Source organism: Salvelinus alpinus, chromosome 26, assembly GCF_045679555.1.
Source record: "Salvelinus alpinus chromosome 26, SLU_Salpinus.1, whole genome shotgun sequence".
NCBI classification, from domain to species: Eukaryota; Metazoa; Chordata; class Actinopteri; order Salmoniformes; family Salmonidae; genus Salvelinus; species Salvelinus alpinus.
In genome coordinates, this window is record NC_092111.1 from 24,908,454 (window position 1) to 24,925,074 (window position 16,621).

The 16,621-nt window shown below is 41.6% G+C and overlaps 1 protein-coding gene across 3 annotated transcripts in view; it reads right to left on the reverse strand.

The window, feature by feature from the left end:
- The window catches only part of LOC139555019 (uncharacterized), a 104,037-nt gene that overhangs the window by 63,471 nt on the left and 23,945 nt on the right, over nucleotides 1-16,621 (reverse strand). For 2 of the 3 annotated variants that reach the window (XM_071368398.1, XM_071368399.1), the window contains 14 exons: nucleotides 16,060-16,259; nucleotides 15,696-15,789; nucleotides 15,528-15,545; nucleotides 15,341-15,406; nucleotides 15,091-15,230; nucleotides 14,811-14,930; nucleotides 14,665-14,722; nucleotides 14,252-14,290; nucleotides 14,104-14,166; nucleotides 12,958-13,106; nucleotides 12,559-12,862; nucleotides 12,389-12,469; nucleotides 11,272-12,285; nucleotides 11,015-11,092 (listed from right to left, as the gene is read on the reverse strand). In XM_071368398.1, the coding sequence (XP_071224499.1) occupies nucleotides 11,015-11,092; nucleotides 11,272-12,285; nucleotides 12,389-12,469; nucleotides 12,559-12,862; nucleotides 12,958-13,106; nucleotides 14,104-14,166; nucleotides 14,252-14,290; nucleotides 14,665-14,722; nucleotides 14,811-14,930; nucleotides 15,091-15,230; nucleotides 15,341-15,406; nucleotides 15,528-15,545; nucleotides 15,696-15,789; nucleotides 16,060-16,259 (2,424 nt within the window). The remainder of the gene's footprint in view (nucleotides 1-11,014; nucleotides 11,093-11,271; nucleotides 12,286-12,388; nucleotides 12,470-12,558; nucleotides 12,863-12,957; nucleotides 13,107-14,103; nucleotides 14,167-14,251; nucleotides 14,291-14,664; nucleotides 14,723-14,810; nucleotides 14,931-15,090; nucleotides 15,231-15,340; nucleotides 15,407-15,527; nucleotides 15,546-15,695; nucleotides 15,790-16,059; nucleotides 16,260-16,621) is intronic. The other variant, XM_071368400.1, reaches the window with a different exon arrangement.

Consider the following 16,621-nt stretch of genomic DNA (forward strand, 5'->3'; position numbering starts at 1 on the left):
TGTGTCTCCTGACCCCTCCTGTCTCAGCCTCCAGTATTTATGCTGCAGTAGTTTATGTGTCGGGGGGCTAGGGTCAGTTTGTTATATCTGGAGTACTTCTCCTGTTTTATCCGGTGTCCTGTGTGAATTTAAGTATGCTCTCTCTAATTCTCTCCTTCTTTCTCTCTCTCGGAGGACCTGAGCCCTAGGACCATGTGTCAGGACTACCAGGCATGATGACTCCTTGCTGTCCCCAGTCCACCTGGCCGTGCTGCTGCTCCAGTTTCAACTGTTCTGCCTGCGGCTATGGAACCCTGACCTGTCCACCGGACGAGCTACCTGTCCCAGGCCTGCTGTTTTCAACTCTCTAGAGACCGCAGGAGCGGTAGAGATACTCTTAATGATCGGCTATGAAAAGCCAACTGACATTTACTCCCGAGGTGCTGACTTGCTACACCCTCGATAACTTCTGTGATTATTATTATTTGACCATGCTGGTCATTTATGAACATTTGAACATCTTGGCCATGTTCTGTTATAATCTCCACCCGGCACAGCCAGAAGAGGACTGGCCACCCCTCATAGCCTGGTTCCTCTCTAGGTTTCTTCCTAGGTTTTGGCTTTTCTAGGGAGTTTTTCCTAGCCACCGTGCTTCTACACCTGCATTGCTTGCTGTTTGGGGTTTTAGGCTGGGTTTCTGTACAGCACTTCGAGATATTAGCTGATGTACGAAGGGCTATATAAAATAAATTTGATTTGATGATCAGTGGTAACAGACATAAAATATTCAGACTTGGCCTTCCTGAGAAGAAAAGAACACTTGTTTCTTAACTGCCTAAAAATAAGCCAATCAGCATCAGAACAAGATTTCCTTGCTTTAGCCCAGGCTAGATTACGGTCGTGAATAATACAAGACAGCTCAGAAGAAAACCATGGATTATCCCGCCCTTTAACCCTGAACCTGCGGAATGGGGCATGTTTGTTTACTATTTGGAAAAAACCATCATGAAAGAATATCCAGGCGGTTTCCACAGCAGGGATAAGCTCAATCTTGCTCCAGTCAAAATAAAACAAATCATGAAAGAAAGCCTGCTCATTAAAACACTTCAAATTTCTCTTACTAATAAAACGTGGATTTGTCTTTGGAACCTTAGTATTTCTAACAGCAACAACAGCACAATGGTCACTTAAATCGTTACAAAAAACACCAACCGCAGAATATTTATGTGGAACATTTGTCAATATCAAATCAATCAGGGTAGATTTATCTGGGCATTTAAGATTTGGGCGAGTGGGTGAGTTAATCAACTGGGTAAGTTTCATAGAATTACAAAACATTTTTAAATCATCAGACACCGGCTTTAACCAACACCAGTTGAGATCACCAATCAAGATCATTTCACTGTAAAGAAGTTTAGTCATAAGGTGCGTCAAAGAAGAAAATGCATCACAGAGAGCAGAGGGGGGTCTATAACAGCCAATCACAGTTATAGAGAGGCCCTTTGAAACCTCAATATTCAAAGCAAGAAATTCCAACTGTTTACAAATAGTTTCAGACTTTTCCACACTTACATGGAATTTAGATTTTACATATATAGCCACACCCCCACCTTTCTTAACCCGATCAGTGCGATAAACATTGTAACCACTTATACAAATATCCTTATCAAAAATAGACTTGCTGAGCCAGGTTTCAGAAAACACAATTACATCAGCATCAGTTGATTTGGCCCAAATCCTAACCCCATCAATTTGACAACAGGCTGCGTACATTTAAATGAAAAATAAAATCAGAGGGGGTTTGGACACATTGCATATCAGGGCCAGGGTTAGGTTGCATGTTACCTGATATCAACAACAGAAGAATAACTAGGCACCTCTGTTTAATAACCTTGCACAGCTTCTCTTTTTTAAGAGACCTACTGCAAGCGAATTCTACAAGTGAGTTTCCAGACAATACAAAACAGTCATTTAAAACCATTAGACTTTGGTAGTGACACAAATTCGTACTGTTCACATCATGCCCCAAATGCATCGGCACTTGGACGAGTGGACCGAGTAAAAAAGAGCGAGTTCCTGCAGACAAAATGTCTAATGGACAGGAGCACATTGTCAGATGTACTCACCCTGCGACAATGTTCGTTTTCTCCAGAGTTCAGTAGTCAGTGCACAAAGCAATACCACGTAAATTGACATTTTCTCTGACATAAAAATAAGAGGCCAACGAAGGTAAGGGGAGAGAGGGACAGCGTGTATGTGAGTCAATGTGAGTGTTTGCGCGTGTGAGTAGATTGGGTGTTGAGGGCGATAGAGAGAACGGGTTGGGGATTGTTGAGCTGCCACTGACAGCCAGGCGAAGAGCAAAAAGGAGCAGCTTGGACAAGACACTCCGCGGACGAAGGAGGAACTCAGGCCAGCCAGAGATAGGGTTACTTTGGTAAACTTCAAGTAATGAAGTGCCGAGTTGAGGACCCGTGATCTTTACACCAGCAAAAATAAAATAGTTTGCACTACACAACAACGAAGTTACGCAACCATAAATAAATAGGTTATTAGTAGGTTAAAATGTACTAGTCACAGACAAACGACTTGACATGCTGCCATCTTGGAATATCGTTGAAGTTGTCCTGTCTACACATGCTGGGATTTGAGTCCCAGGGACCCAGAGCTCCTTACGCCTGTCTGAAGGGAGGGCCACCATCTGTCCTGTTGGGATTAAACCGTATAGATACAGCCACAACACTAATGGTGTTGTCACAGAAAGCAGCTGGAAGATTCAAATTCAAACTTCATTAGAAAGCAGCTACAATTTTGTATAATTTCCTAATTTCTGTCACATTCTAGTGTGACATTTATTCTAAATAAAGGTTAAATGAATAAATTAACTTTTCCAAAGTCAAGACAGAACTTAATTTATTGATAAGACAGAGAGCAGAACTGGCCATTCATCGAGTTAGACTCAACCATTACTTCCATGGTAATCGTCTCAGTCATTTGTTGACCAACAAGCTACACAGTAATGATCAATTAGCTGAAATAGAAACAGAGTAATTACTATCAGAACCCAAATTAAATCAAAGATTCTCCCGCTTCTATAAAGAACTTTACACCATTCTAAATCCAAAGCAAGCCAGACTAAGTCCTTTGTAAAGGAATTAAGAACAAATGTTCTCTCAAGAGGAAGCCGCCTCACTGGGAACCCAAATCTCTATCAATGAACTTAAAAGAGCATTGGATAGCATGAATAAAGTCAAATCACATGGGTGGGATGGTATTTAAAATGTTGAAATCATTTAGGCAAACTTTTGCTATTGCTCAAAATGAATAACACAGACATTTACAAAAAGGTTCATATAGCACTAATTTAGCTTTTATTAAAAAAATTAAGGTTGCTACACATGCAACAAATGGGCTTGTTAATTTTTTTTATAAAAAAAAAAATCCTTGGATAACCTCCGTGGACTATTATATATCTTAAATGCTTCATCAGAAACAACAGCTCCTTGGGCTGTTTTATCTTTTGATAGACTAGAACGGTCATATCTATGGTCGGTCTTGGAACATAAGGGAATTGGCTCCAATTTCATTAAGGAGAAGTGTATCTAAAGTTCCATGTATAATAGTTGTATTTTCATCAACATTTATTATGAGTATTTCTGTGAATTCATGTGGCTCTCTGCAATATCACTGCGTGTTTTGGAACGACTGAACGTAACACGCCAATGTAAAATAAGACTTTTGGATATAAATATGAACTTTACCGAAGAAAACATACATGTATTGTGTAACATGAAGTCCTATGAGTGTCATCTGATGAAGATCAAAGGTTAGTGATACATTTTCTCTCTATTTGTGCTTTTTGTGACTCATCTCTTTGGCGGGAAAAATGGCTGGGTTTTTCTGTGACTTGGTGGTGACCTAACAATTGTTTGTGGAGCTTTCGCTGGAAAGCATTTTTGAAATCAGTATTTGGCGCCCTGCTATTTCATTGGCTGTTGGCGAGGGATTCCGCTAGCGGAACCTCTGTACTAGACAGGTTAATATGATTAAAATACGATATGCCAATCCCTCAGTCATAGTTATAACAGGAAATATTTTCTCTGCTCCTTTCAGAATCACTAGAAGTAGTAGACAAGGCGATCCGATTTCTCCTTTGCATTTTTTATTATCCATGGAACCCAAAGGAAATAAAACCAATTTCCCTCATATCTATTGAACACTTCATCTCATTATACACAGACAATATTTTACTATATCTAGACAATGTATCTCAATCGCATTGAAGACCATAAATCATTGGTGCCCAGGACCAATAGGGTCTAGTAGACCACATAAGTTTTCAAAATGTATTCAAAGCATTGCCATCGAGTCCGCTTAAAAATAATGAGGTCCACAGTTCTGAAGCACCGTATGTTTTGCTTACAGGTTAGCTTTTTTCTCTAATATTTCTGCGTAGCCAAACTATATTTTAAACTGCTTGATTTACATAAAATTGAACCAACCCGTGGCACTATAGTTGCTACATTTATTTTCCAAACTGTCACTACCATAGCAACCGTCTGCAGTTAGTACATTTACATGTCCATGCTTGCGAGACCTGTAACAGACCTGTACCAGAATATTCTTCATTGTTCCAGTGGTAGTTTTTTTTTATGAAGTTGTGGTTATGTTTTTAATGACTGCTGGACCAAGCAGCAAACCAAAAATCTACCACTTTCACAGTGAGTGGGAGGAAGATTATTTTTTCACCACAATAAATTCAAAATATTTGTGTCTGATTTGCCATTCAAAACGTAGCTGTCAGCATGCAGTGCAATTCATCCAATCAATAAGTTAAAATGTTATTTAATATTGGCGGGGGGTAGACCACATTAGGAAGAGGGTGGAAAAAGTAGATCCTATGTAACTAAAGTCTGATCACCCCTGCCATAGATCAAATCAGTTTAATATCATGTTATAAAATGAATCTAACCAAATCAGCACTACTGCCTCTCAAGACCCAGATGGAGGACTCCATCTCTACTTATGGAATCCCAATCGTTTCTCGTCTTAAATATTTGGGAGTAGATATATTTCCAATTATAAAACCAATGTCAGAAACTTTAACAGAACGCTCAACTCAATTAAATCTGACCTCAGTAGATGGACTAACATCCCAGTTGCTTTAACCAGCAGAATACCCATTGTCAAAATGAATAAATTGCCACGGTGACATTTCTGTAGCTCAATGCTTCCCATGTGTCCTCCTCCTGGCCATTGGGATAAAATAGTGCGGTTTCAAACTTACAAAAGAGAGAAAGACGTAGGATTATTTATTACTTTAAAAGAGAAATATGGTGTCTCCTATTGCCCTGGAAGAGGTGGTCTTTACTGATATATCCTATAAACAAATGTAAACTACACCTTGGTCCTATTACTGCTCACACAATCTCTATTTGGTACAAAATTTTAAAACAATGTAAATGGGAATCAAAATGGCATGCTCATACACCAATATTTCACAATAATGCCTTGTGATCTGGAGGGTGGCTTTTTGCATCCCCGCAATGGCCCAAATGTGGAATCTGTACCCTTGCCGAAATCATGGACAGTAATGATTTGAATTTTACAACTCCCTTTTTCAATATTTACAATTTGGGTCAGCTATACTGGCCTATGGAGTCCCTTTGGAAACTCACCTACTGAACCATCCAATGATGGAGTTTATAAATACATTATTTTGGCTCCTGAAAGGACTGATCTCTATAATATATAAACAACTTTTGGAAAGCTCATATTCTGAGCTAGCCATTAAAAAAATATGGTCTACAGATCTAAGTGAATCGTAACAACCCTTTAATTGGAACAGAATACTAAACAATATGACCCTGGCATCCCGTAATCCAAACCATCAATTTATAGATTTTTAAATTCGTTCACAGACTGTATTAAATACCAAGGAAATGTTTTGGCCCACAACTCCCAACTTTATCCCCAAAATCAGTTAGGCACATTCTTTCAGATGATGAACTGCCCTGCAACTAAATGCTTTTGGGACAAAGTTACAAAATTAATTTACTATGTTACTAACATCTACTATGTTACTTAACAATGATAGCTCCTCAAATCTCTCAATTAATTAGAGACAATTACAGCTAATTTAAATCAGAGACTATCAAACATATGTTGGCTCTTAGATGGCAATTACTTCACTCTTCCAATTCACCTGCAGATACAGTTACTATTCCAAGTGATAAAGTTAGAATTAATCGACAGCGATAATGAATGGTACTAGCGAAGGAGCAATTGAGGCCTGGACAAATACACTTGACTTTGTAAAGAAATAATCTCAGCGAAAGCCCAACTCATACCAATAAACAACCTATAAAGCCCAACACAGACATCCAAAACATATACAGTGCCTTCAGAAAGTATTCACACCCATTGACTTTGTCCACATTGTGGTGTTACAGCCTGAAATTAAAATGTATTAAATTGAGATTTTTTTGTCACTGGCCTACACACAATACCCCATAATGTCCAAGTGGAATTATGTTTTGGGGAAAAAATCTAATTAATTAAAAACTGAAAAGCTGAAATGTACTGAGTCAAGAATTATTCAACCTCTTTGTTAAGCCTAAGTAAACAAGTCACAGTTGTTAATCAAGTTGCACGGACTCACTGTGTGCAATAGTGTTTAACATGATTTTGTACATTAACATGATCTCTGTACCCCACACAATTATCTATCTGTAAGGTCCCGCAGTTGCGCAGTGAATTTCAAACACAATCACAAAGAGGGTTTCCCAATGGATGCCAGGAGAACGCTACCTGCCCCAATGCATAGTGCTAACTGTAAAGTCTGGTGGAGGAGGAATAATGGGTCGGGTAGGCCCCTTAGTTCCAGCGAAGAGAAATCTAAACGCTACAGCATACAATGACATTCTAGATGATTCTGTGCTTCCAACTTTGTGGCAACAGTTTGAGGAAGGCCCTTTCCTGTTTCAGCATGACAATGCCCCAGTGCACAAGTCGAGGTTCATACATAAATGGTTTGTCGAGATCGGTGTGGAAGAACTTGACTGGCCTGCACAGAGCACAACCCCATCGAACACATTTGGGATGAATTGGAACGCTGACCACGAGCCAGGCCTAAATGGGAGGTGGTTGGACAGAGACATTTTGGATGGGTGGGGTTGGGGAAATGGGATGGGAGGTTGTGGGTGGGGGCTCACTCACTTTAATTTATTTTCCTTTACATACTACATTTTATATTATTTTTTAACTCTGTAATATGATCACAATGATCAATACTTTATTCATGTACCTTTTCTCAAATGTTTGTTACTTTTGAGTGGCAGCCCACAGGTGAATATAAACTAAATCTGAAATATGATTTTCTATATTGTACCTGTAATCCACCACAATATATTTTTTTAAAGATCCCCCCCAAAAAGTAATCACAAAACCCCCCGTCATGTCAATATTATTTCTGCTCTAGACTAAGAGTATCTCTATACACTCAGAACATTTGTGCAGTTTTCATACAGGTTAACATAAAAACATTAATCCACACAATATCAATTGCATACATCACATTCACACACTACAATGCTTTTGACCTGACAACGTTCTGTATTTGATTGCCTTGTTAGATTACAGATATGATACACAGATATGATCCCAATAACGCTATGCCAATAAAGTATCTAAAAGATGGAACACACAGGTTGCATCAGGCAGACTCAAACTAAGGCGATCCCTGGTTAAGGTCTGTAACTCTGCATGTTGACATCATCCTTCCCATCCTCTCATCTCTGTTTTCTTATGTTTCGTTCTTCTTTCGTCAGGACTCTTTATCCGCTCAGGTCAGAAGATGACTTCATGTTAGTAGATCCTTCACTGACGTCAACAATATCACTGCTTCTTCTACCTATTTCAGCAGGATATTCCTCTAGTCTGCTGTAGCCTCGGAAATCCAGGCTCCTAACAGTAGTTTGAGTGCCTGGGGAAGTAACGTCTCAGAGAAAATAGTCTGCAAGGTGGAGTTTGTTAAAGTCTAGATGGAAACTAGTGAAGGGTTCAGCCTATTAACATGAGAAGGGTCACAGCTGAGGTTTTAAGAAAAGGGAAGACTAAAACAAAGGTAAATTCAATCAGATTATTTTTTCAACTATCAAAACTGTCAGGACAGCCAAACTGAAGGAGGAGTGAATTTTGGCTTCCCTTTGACCCTTTGTCATATTTTGTACATGCTTACACAAAACAGGCTTACACAAACACGCATGCACGACTCCAACACCATCATTAAGTTTGCAGACGACACAGTGGTAGGCCTGATCAACGACGAGACAGCCTATAGGGAGGAGGTCAGAGACCTGGCCGGGTGGTGCCAGAATAATAATCTATCCCTCAACGTAACCAAGACTAAGGAGATGATCGTGGACTACAGGAAAAGGAGGACCGAGTACGCCCCCAATCTCATCGACGGGGCTGTAGTGGAGCAGGTTGAGAGCTTCAAGTTCCTTGGTGTCCACATCAACAACAAACTAGAATGGTCCAAAACACACCAAGACAGTCGTGAAGAGGGCACAACAAAGCCTATTCTCCCTCAGGAAACTAAAAAGATTTGGCATGGGTCCTGAGATCCTCAAAAGGTTCTACAGCTGCAACATCGAGAGCATCCTGACTAGTTGCATCACTGCCTGGTACGGCATTTGCTCGGCCTCTGACCGCAAGGCACTACAGAGAGTAGTGCGTACGGCCCAGTACATCACTGGGGCTAAACTGCCTTCCATCCAGGAGCTCTACACCAGGCAGTGTCAGAGGAAGGCCCTGAAAATTGTCAAAGACCCCAGCCACAGACTGTTCTCTCTACTACCACATGGCAAGCGGTACCGGAGTGCCAAGTCTAGGACAAAAAGGCTTCTCAACAGTGTTTACCCCCAAGCCATGAGACTCCTGAACAGGTAATCAAATGGCTACCCGGACTATTTGCATTGTGTGCCCCCCCAACCCCCCTTTTTACGCTGCTGCTACTCTCTGTTTATCATATATGCATAGTCACTATAACTATACATTCATGTACATACTACCTCAATCATCCTGACTAACCGGTATCTGTATGTAACCTCGCTACTGTATATAGCCTGTCTTTTTACTGTTGTTTTATTTCTCTACCTACCCATTGTTCACCTAATACCTTTTTTGAACTATTGGTTAGAGCCTGTAATTAAGCATTTCACTGTAAGGTCTACACCTGTTGTATTCGGTGCACGTGACAAATAACATTTCATTTGATAGATTGCATACCCACCGTTCTGTGCATAATAACTTATCAGCGCTAGCTATATCAACCAATCAAGTAACAATCTGGTATGGCAGCAGAGGGAGGATCTCTTAGGGACCTCCCCAGTTTTAAAAGTATAAAAAGGGCATGATAACTTAGATTTTGGAGAACATCTCCATATGCTGAAGTATGCTTTACAAATTGACAACAGTCTGCAAATCTGCAATATTTTGAAACTCCACTTTATATAGTTGACTTCATTTGCTACTTGAGTTGTCCCTCTCGGCACACTGCTTCCCACAAACAAGCCCCGCCCCGTCACTCAAGGAGCGCAGACTTGCAGTTCCAAGTTCGCTCTGCATGGTCATTGCATTGTCAATGCAACAGATGTTGGTGACAATGCTGCTTTCCACTTTGCTTCTTAATATAAACCCACATACACTCTATAATTACACTATTAGGCTAGTTTGTGCATTTTACCCTCTGTAAATATCTAGTTAGTCAGCATTTTATTAGCAAGTTGTGGCACAAGAATAGTCACTAAATGGTAATTGCTAGTTAGCCAAATACCCTGAGCCAGAGGAAACATAGCTAAGCTATCTAATACAGTCTGATACCACTGGTGCTGTAGGCCTAGATCAGCATGTTGTTTGTGCAACAGTATGCATGTTATTCATCAGAGAGAAATAGGCTAAGCATGAATATGTTACATGAATCAGAGACATTAGAGAAAAATGTAACATCTATTCGACGTCACTGACCAACCCTTTGGCTCCTCCCGTCACAATAACTCCTCCCTGGCTTAAAAACCCCCCCACAGTATTCAAAGTTCCCACTGCATTCCAACCAAAGAATTTGAATAATAATTATATTCCCATGATTCCAACAGTTCACCCAAGTGTTTTGACCTATATCACAAGTAAAATTGCAAATCACAATATTTGGTATAAAAAAACAACAACATTCAATTAGATTTGCCCAAATCGTACAAGGAACAATGAAGGAAATATAATTTCTACTCAGAGCCAATAAAATACGAGTGTTGAATGCCACCGCCTCTGTGACCGTTCAAACTATAAATACAAACATCAACTCGACTTTCATTAGTCGAGTGAACGAGACAGGATTTTGGGAAGACTTGCCACGTCAGACTAAAGGCTTCCGCATGCTTCCCATCCGAAACTGGTCGGAACAGTTTGTGCATATATTACGACATTTTATGACGTATTCGGTTAGCAGTAAGGATTCTTCAATTAAATGTTTGTTCATGAACACTTTTCACTTGATAAATACTACACCAAACATCTTAGTTAGATGTAAAATTGGCACGACTAAGAGCTCATCGGACCTTCACATATCCACAAACTCCATCCCATTCACATTAGTAAACAGGCAGTGTCTTCACGCCTACACTAAGTGTGGTATTCAGACTTGAGATCACCACACATTTTCACACAAGTCTTCCATTGACCTCATTCTCAAACCTATTTTTTTTTAATCAGTGACAATGAGCTCCAAACCCAGGTTGATCTGCTAACTGAATGGTGTGGGTGAGAGGCTAGGACCTCCACCAGATAATTTGCTCTCTGGCTAGTTCACCACAATACTCAGTCTGATAGCGTGTCATTGCTCATTATCTCTTCGTTGGATAGGACTGACTTGGATTTTGCTCATCTCAAATCAGCCCTGCTTAGGTCAAATAATACATCTGTTCAGCTAAACAATAATGTGTCAGAATACATTAAAACACACTGCAGAGATACTGACCAATCACAGCCTCTCGGTTCGGCTTCTTCAGGAAATCCCACAGATCAGTGGTTGGAGGGGAGATGGGGGGAGGAGTCACTAGAAGACAAACAGAGTCAACAATGCTGACTATGCCACTTACCTCGCACTCATTGCGAGTATGCACAAACATACATAGCTAATTGTAACAGCAAACAAGGATCCAAATAGACACTGAAAACTCCCGACTACGCCACACACACACTCACATGTATCACAAACTCAAAACATGAACACACCTTTAGTTTTTTCTTTCACAGTCTGAGTATAGGTCTTCTTTTCAGGTGTTTTACAAGTCTCTGGCTTTTTGGCATGCTTTCTTTTAGTCTCTCTATTGCTGGCTCTACTGGCCACTATACTAACAGCTCTACAGGTCTCTCTCTCAGTCTCCTTAACAGTCTCTGTACTGGTCGTTTTCCCAGTCTCTTTGCTGGTCTCATGGACTGTCATGTTTCTAGTCTTACTCCCTAACTTTTTGACAGTCTCTGTACTGGTCTCTTTTTTGTCAGTCTCTTTCTCAACATTTCTCTCCATCTCTTTCTCCTTGATTATCTTTTCTGCCTCATCTTTCCCTCTGCTCCTGCTGTCCTTTCTGGTTTCTTGACTAGCTTTTGTTATTGTGCCTCTGCCAGTGTCTTTACTGGTCTCTCTGCCAGTGTCTTTACTGGTCTCTCTGCCAGTGTCTTTACTGGTCTCTCTGCCAGTGTCTTTACTGGTCTCTCTGCCAGTGTCTTTACTGGTCTCTCTGCCAGTGTCTTTACTGGTCTCTCTGCCAGTGTCTTTACTGGTCTCTCTGCCAGTGTCTTTACTGGTCTCTCTGCCAGTGTCTTTACTGGTGCCTTTACTGGTCTCTCTGCCAGTGCCTTTACTGGTCTCTCTGCCAGTGTCTTTACTGGTGCCTTTACTGGTCTCTCTGCCAGTGCCTTTACTGGTCTCTCTGCCAGTGCCTTTACTGGTCTCACTGCCAGTGCCTTTACTGGGGTCACTGCCAGTGCCTTTACTGGGGTCACTGCCAGTGCCTTTACTGGGGTCACTGCCAGTGCCTTTACTGGGGTCACTGCAGGTTTCTTTGCCAATGCGTTTGTCCACTTCCACCCCAGTCTCCTGAGTCATTTGAATGGTTTCTGGGGTGTCCTCCCTGTCCATCTCGGTCTCATTGTCAGTCTCTTTCCTGGTCTGTTTCTCCTCTCCTACAGATGCAGGGGCAGGTTCTGGGGTAGTCTGGCTCTGGTCTCTGATCGAACTGGTGGGAACTAAGAAACAGCAACATCACCACCTTCATCACTGCCTCCAATGTTAAATGTCTAGTTGATGTGTTACCCTCTCCCTCCCACCTCTCCCTCCCCTCTAACTCACCCAGTTTCTTGCCAGGTGGTAGCAGGGGCATCAGTTCTCCCATGTTCAATCTCTTCTTGATCGCCTTCAAGATCACTAAGGCTACAGAATACAGAGTTAAACACTCACACTAACAAAGGTGACCAAACAAATGTAGACACACACACACACACACACACACACACACACACCTCTCTCGTAGCTGACTGACTCCCTGATGTAGCGTTGCAACATCATGAACTTAAAGAGATAGAGGGAGAGAGCGAGGGAAGAGGGATGAGGACAATGCATCACTACAGGGTATAACTGTGCGTTTTTTGTGGTGGTTTGGAGTGTTTTACCTGGACACGTCTGGTGGAGTGTGTGTGTGTGTGATACCTGTAGACGCCCCATGGCATGTATTTTCTCAGCCTGTTGTGCCAGGTCCAGCAGTATTTCGCTCCTCCTCTCATCAGACTCCTCTACCTCTTTCACAGAGCCTGGATGGGCACGCTCCTACACACACACAGACTTGTATAAGAGGGCTGTTATAGGCTTTTTTGATGTTGTGTTGGAGCAACAAATTGGTAAATCTTTGTGTGTATATTTACCAGGAACGTGGTGACGTGTTCATAGCTGTGTATGTGAGCGATGCTGAGTCCGTCTGACAACTTCCTCTCACACAGCAAACACAGGAAACCCCAGCCTGGAGACGAGGCCCCGGCCCTAGTAACGCTGTACTGAACCAGGAACTGCAGACCTGAGAGAGAAATAAAAAAATAGAGTTATTGACCTGAACACAGAGGTGAGGGGTATTTCTGATGGGAACTACTTTTCTCTAGGGCTAACTGTGTATCTCTAACACGGGTAAAACATGCTTCCCCTTTGTTTTATGCTTAAATAGAGGGTATGTCATGGTCTTGTTAATGGCTTAAGTAATTAAATAATAAATATGGTTTAAGACTTGTGATTAGAAAATCTCTTCCAATGGACAACTGGTTTCCATAATGTATTTACTATCTTTTTGGAACAGGATTTATTATGAACACTGTTGTTTGTATTCCATAGGTTTAGGACAAAAGAGACTCCCCTCTCTTTAACGTATAAAAGGGTGTTTGAGATGTTGAAGTTATATGCTATGTGTATGCGTCTTTAAGTAGTCTCGAATAGTGTTTGTCGTTTGTTCTCGGTATCTTCATAACCATCAAGACTCAGATACCGAGAACAAAACGACAAACACTTGAATCCAATTGAAGATTTTCTTAACGGCCAGCCAGGAAGAGTAGTATAGAAGTAGCATACAAACTGAGTGTCCTCAACCTATGGAATCCATGCAATTAATACTAATACATCTAAGGGACAGAGCACCATATAAAAAGGTAAGGAAACTAAATGCATATGTAAACCACATATTCCCTTGGACACAGGATGTTCTAACACTGAAGTCATTCAGAGGACAGACTGTACTGTGCAGTATGTGAGTGGTCCAAGAGGATTCAGAGGCCTTATTGTTACATACATCAGTAACACAAAAAGGATACAGAGGCACAGATGGTAAAACGGATATTTCCACAAAGCTATAGTGGTTAATAGCCATCAGAGGGTAAGGTAAGAACCTCCACAATAAACACTTACTGTTTGTATAGCATTTGTGCTTCTGTATGTCCACTTCCTATATGTCCACTTTGTCTAATTTTTGTATGCCTGCTTTCTGTCTGCTACTCTTTCGATTCTGTTTTCATTTGGTCTGCACTCACCCAGCAAAGGAATCCTCCGGTCTTTGTTTTTCAGATGGGCGGAAAACGTCAGCGGCCTGTCAACTACAGGATAACACAGAAACATTCTTAGAGCCCTGATTGCTCCTCTTATGACACCAGATAAACTTTATGATGAACGTCTACTAACCTTTTAGATAACGATGGAAGTTCTTGAGTCTCTTCATGGCTTGAGGATGAGAGTGAGACGAGCGCAAGAGAGAACAGACAGAGGACATGAATGCAGGGGGTGCTAGACTTTCGGCAGTTGATGATCCAGCCTACCTACGGAGGAAGAGACTGCGAGGTGCCCAATGAAGAGCATCGGGCCTATCTATCCGACTGACACTTCTCCCTCCCTGTACCGTCTACGCACCCTCCACTACAACTCTTAACTGCATCAACGCTATGAGCATCAACATTATAAGCTGTGGAAGACCAGCACCTAAGACTGAACCTGCCACAACCCTACATTTGTTTTTAAAAGTGTCTGAGATTCCCTTTGTAATGAAATGCGCTATATAAAATAAATCTATTCTTATTTTTAGTGGGGAGATGTCTTACCAGAGGAGTAGGAGGACATCTTAATGCTGTGGAAAACACTGTCAGGAATATCAAACACCTGGGGGAGAGAGGGCAAGAAAAGGCATGAGACCATAAACATTCACATCTCCAGAGCAACTTCCCCTTCTCCCCCCATACTTCCCTACCTTCAGTACATTTTCTCTCTCTCCTCGGACTCTCTCCTCCTCCCAGGCCAGAGTCTTCAGGACCTCCAGGCCCATCTCTGTCCCCCACCCGAATGGCAGACACTGCGGACTCTGGTACATCTGATACAGAGAGATAGGGCACCCACTTTCAACTAACTACAATGTATACAGACTTTAGAAAACATTCATAATGCTTCATAAGCACAACATAGATGTTTGAAAAATCATTTTGAAGCAGCCATAAAGGGTGATATAAAAAGCAACACACATACACACTGACCAGAGTGCTTCGAAGGTGGAGTGTGGAGGTGAGGTGAGTCATGACGAGATTGGCGGGGATTATCTCCTGACAGGTGTGACACAGGTAGAAGGGCATTTTCCAACACTCAGTACTCACACACATCACCAACAGATAGACACCTAGGAAATGGAGTCCGTCAGAGTACAGTATGTATGGTAGCGCAACTGGGACAAAACAGCATAATAATATTAACATCTGATATTTTTCTGAAAAGAGGGCACCCCTTTACCAATAATTGGTTCGGTTCTTTCTGGGTTCCGGAGGTACTCATACAAGGTAAACGATGGGATGCAGGCTATACCAACGGCAGAGAGACGGGAAGTAAGAATGTTGTCAGTGATCTTGATGGCCAGTAGAACTGGACAATGAGATGAACGTATTAAACATATACTTTTCATTGGAGTCAGAAAACTCACCTTTACTGTCCTCGTCCCCTGAGAAAGAAGAAAAAAAGAGAGAAAAAGTTAGTTAATCTAGTCACTCTTATGTTTTATAAACAATGTAACTCTCAAAAGATGTATCGTATGATGGGGAAACGATGCAGTAGTTGATTTTTTATGGTTGGTGGTCAACATCACTAGTACCTGGTCCAAAGATATCTCCTAGCATCTTCTTGTGTTCCCAGTGACGCACATGTAACTTGTACTGCGACACAGACTCACATACCACGTTGCAGTCCTGAAGTGGATACAGAGATGACAGGGATGCACACACACAATTGATGAGCCTCCTGTTCCTCAGAGTGTGTGGGAGAGGGTTTAAGTATTTCCAGATGTAGAGATGTAAAGTAAACATGTTGAGCAGCCACCATGCCAACATTACAGAGAGGAGGCATGTCACCAGTCCTGGAGCAGGACCTTTACATGGGATTAAGTACTGAAGGACACTTAACCCCAGGAAAATTAGAAATGGTGGCTACAGTGTGGTGTGAGGAACAGTATTCCTCACCTGACAGTGCAGTCGACAGGTCCCTCTCTGGCTAGTAGCTGTGGTAACAACTGGAGCAGTACTTGCTGTAGCTACAGTCTCAATAGCTGTAGGTGTGACATAGGTCTTCTCTGGGCTTGACTTGGTCTCCATAGGAACAGCCTCGGCAACGGTAGTCATGGTAACATCTTTGGTAATCTTTGACCCTTCTGAGAAAGGAACTAAAGAAGATCCAGACAGAGATCATCAGAGAGAGTTCCAGAGTCTCTGACTGGCACAACTCTAAACAGAGAGAAAGGGGGTAACACTTGATTTGGATAGTCCTGATTGGCCATCTGCAGAGCATCTAGATGGACTTACTATCAACAAACAATCTGTTGAAAAGCAACTGCTTGGTAAGGTTACAGTTAAGAATAAGGGTTAGGGCTAAGCGTTAAGTATACGGTTAGGATAAGGGTTAGCTGGACTATCCAAATAAAGTGTTACCGAAGTGGGAGAGGGGACATTGAGATCACTTGGCCAAACACCAACCACAGAGCAGAAGTAAGAACAGAGGGAGAGAGAGGATCAGGAGTCCTGCCAA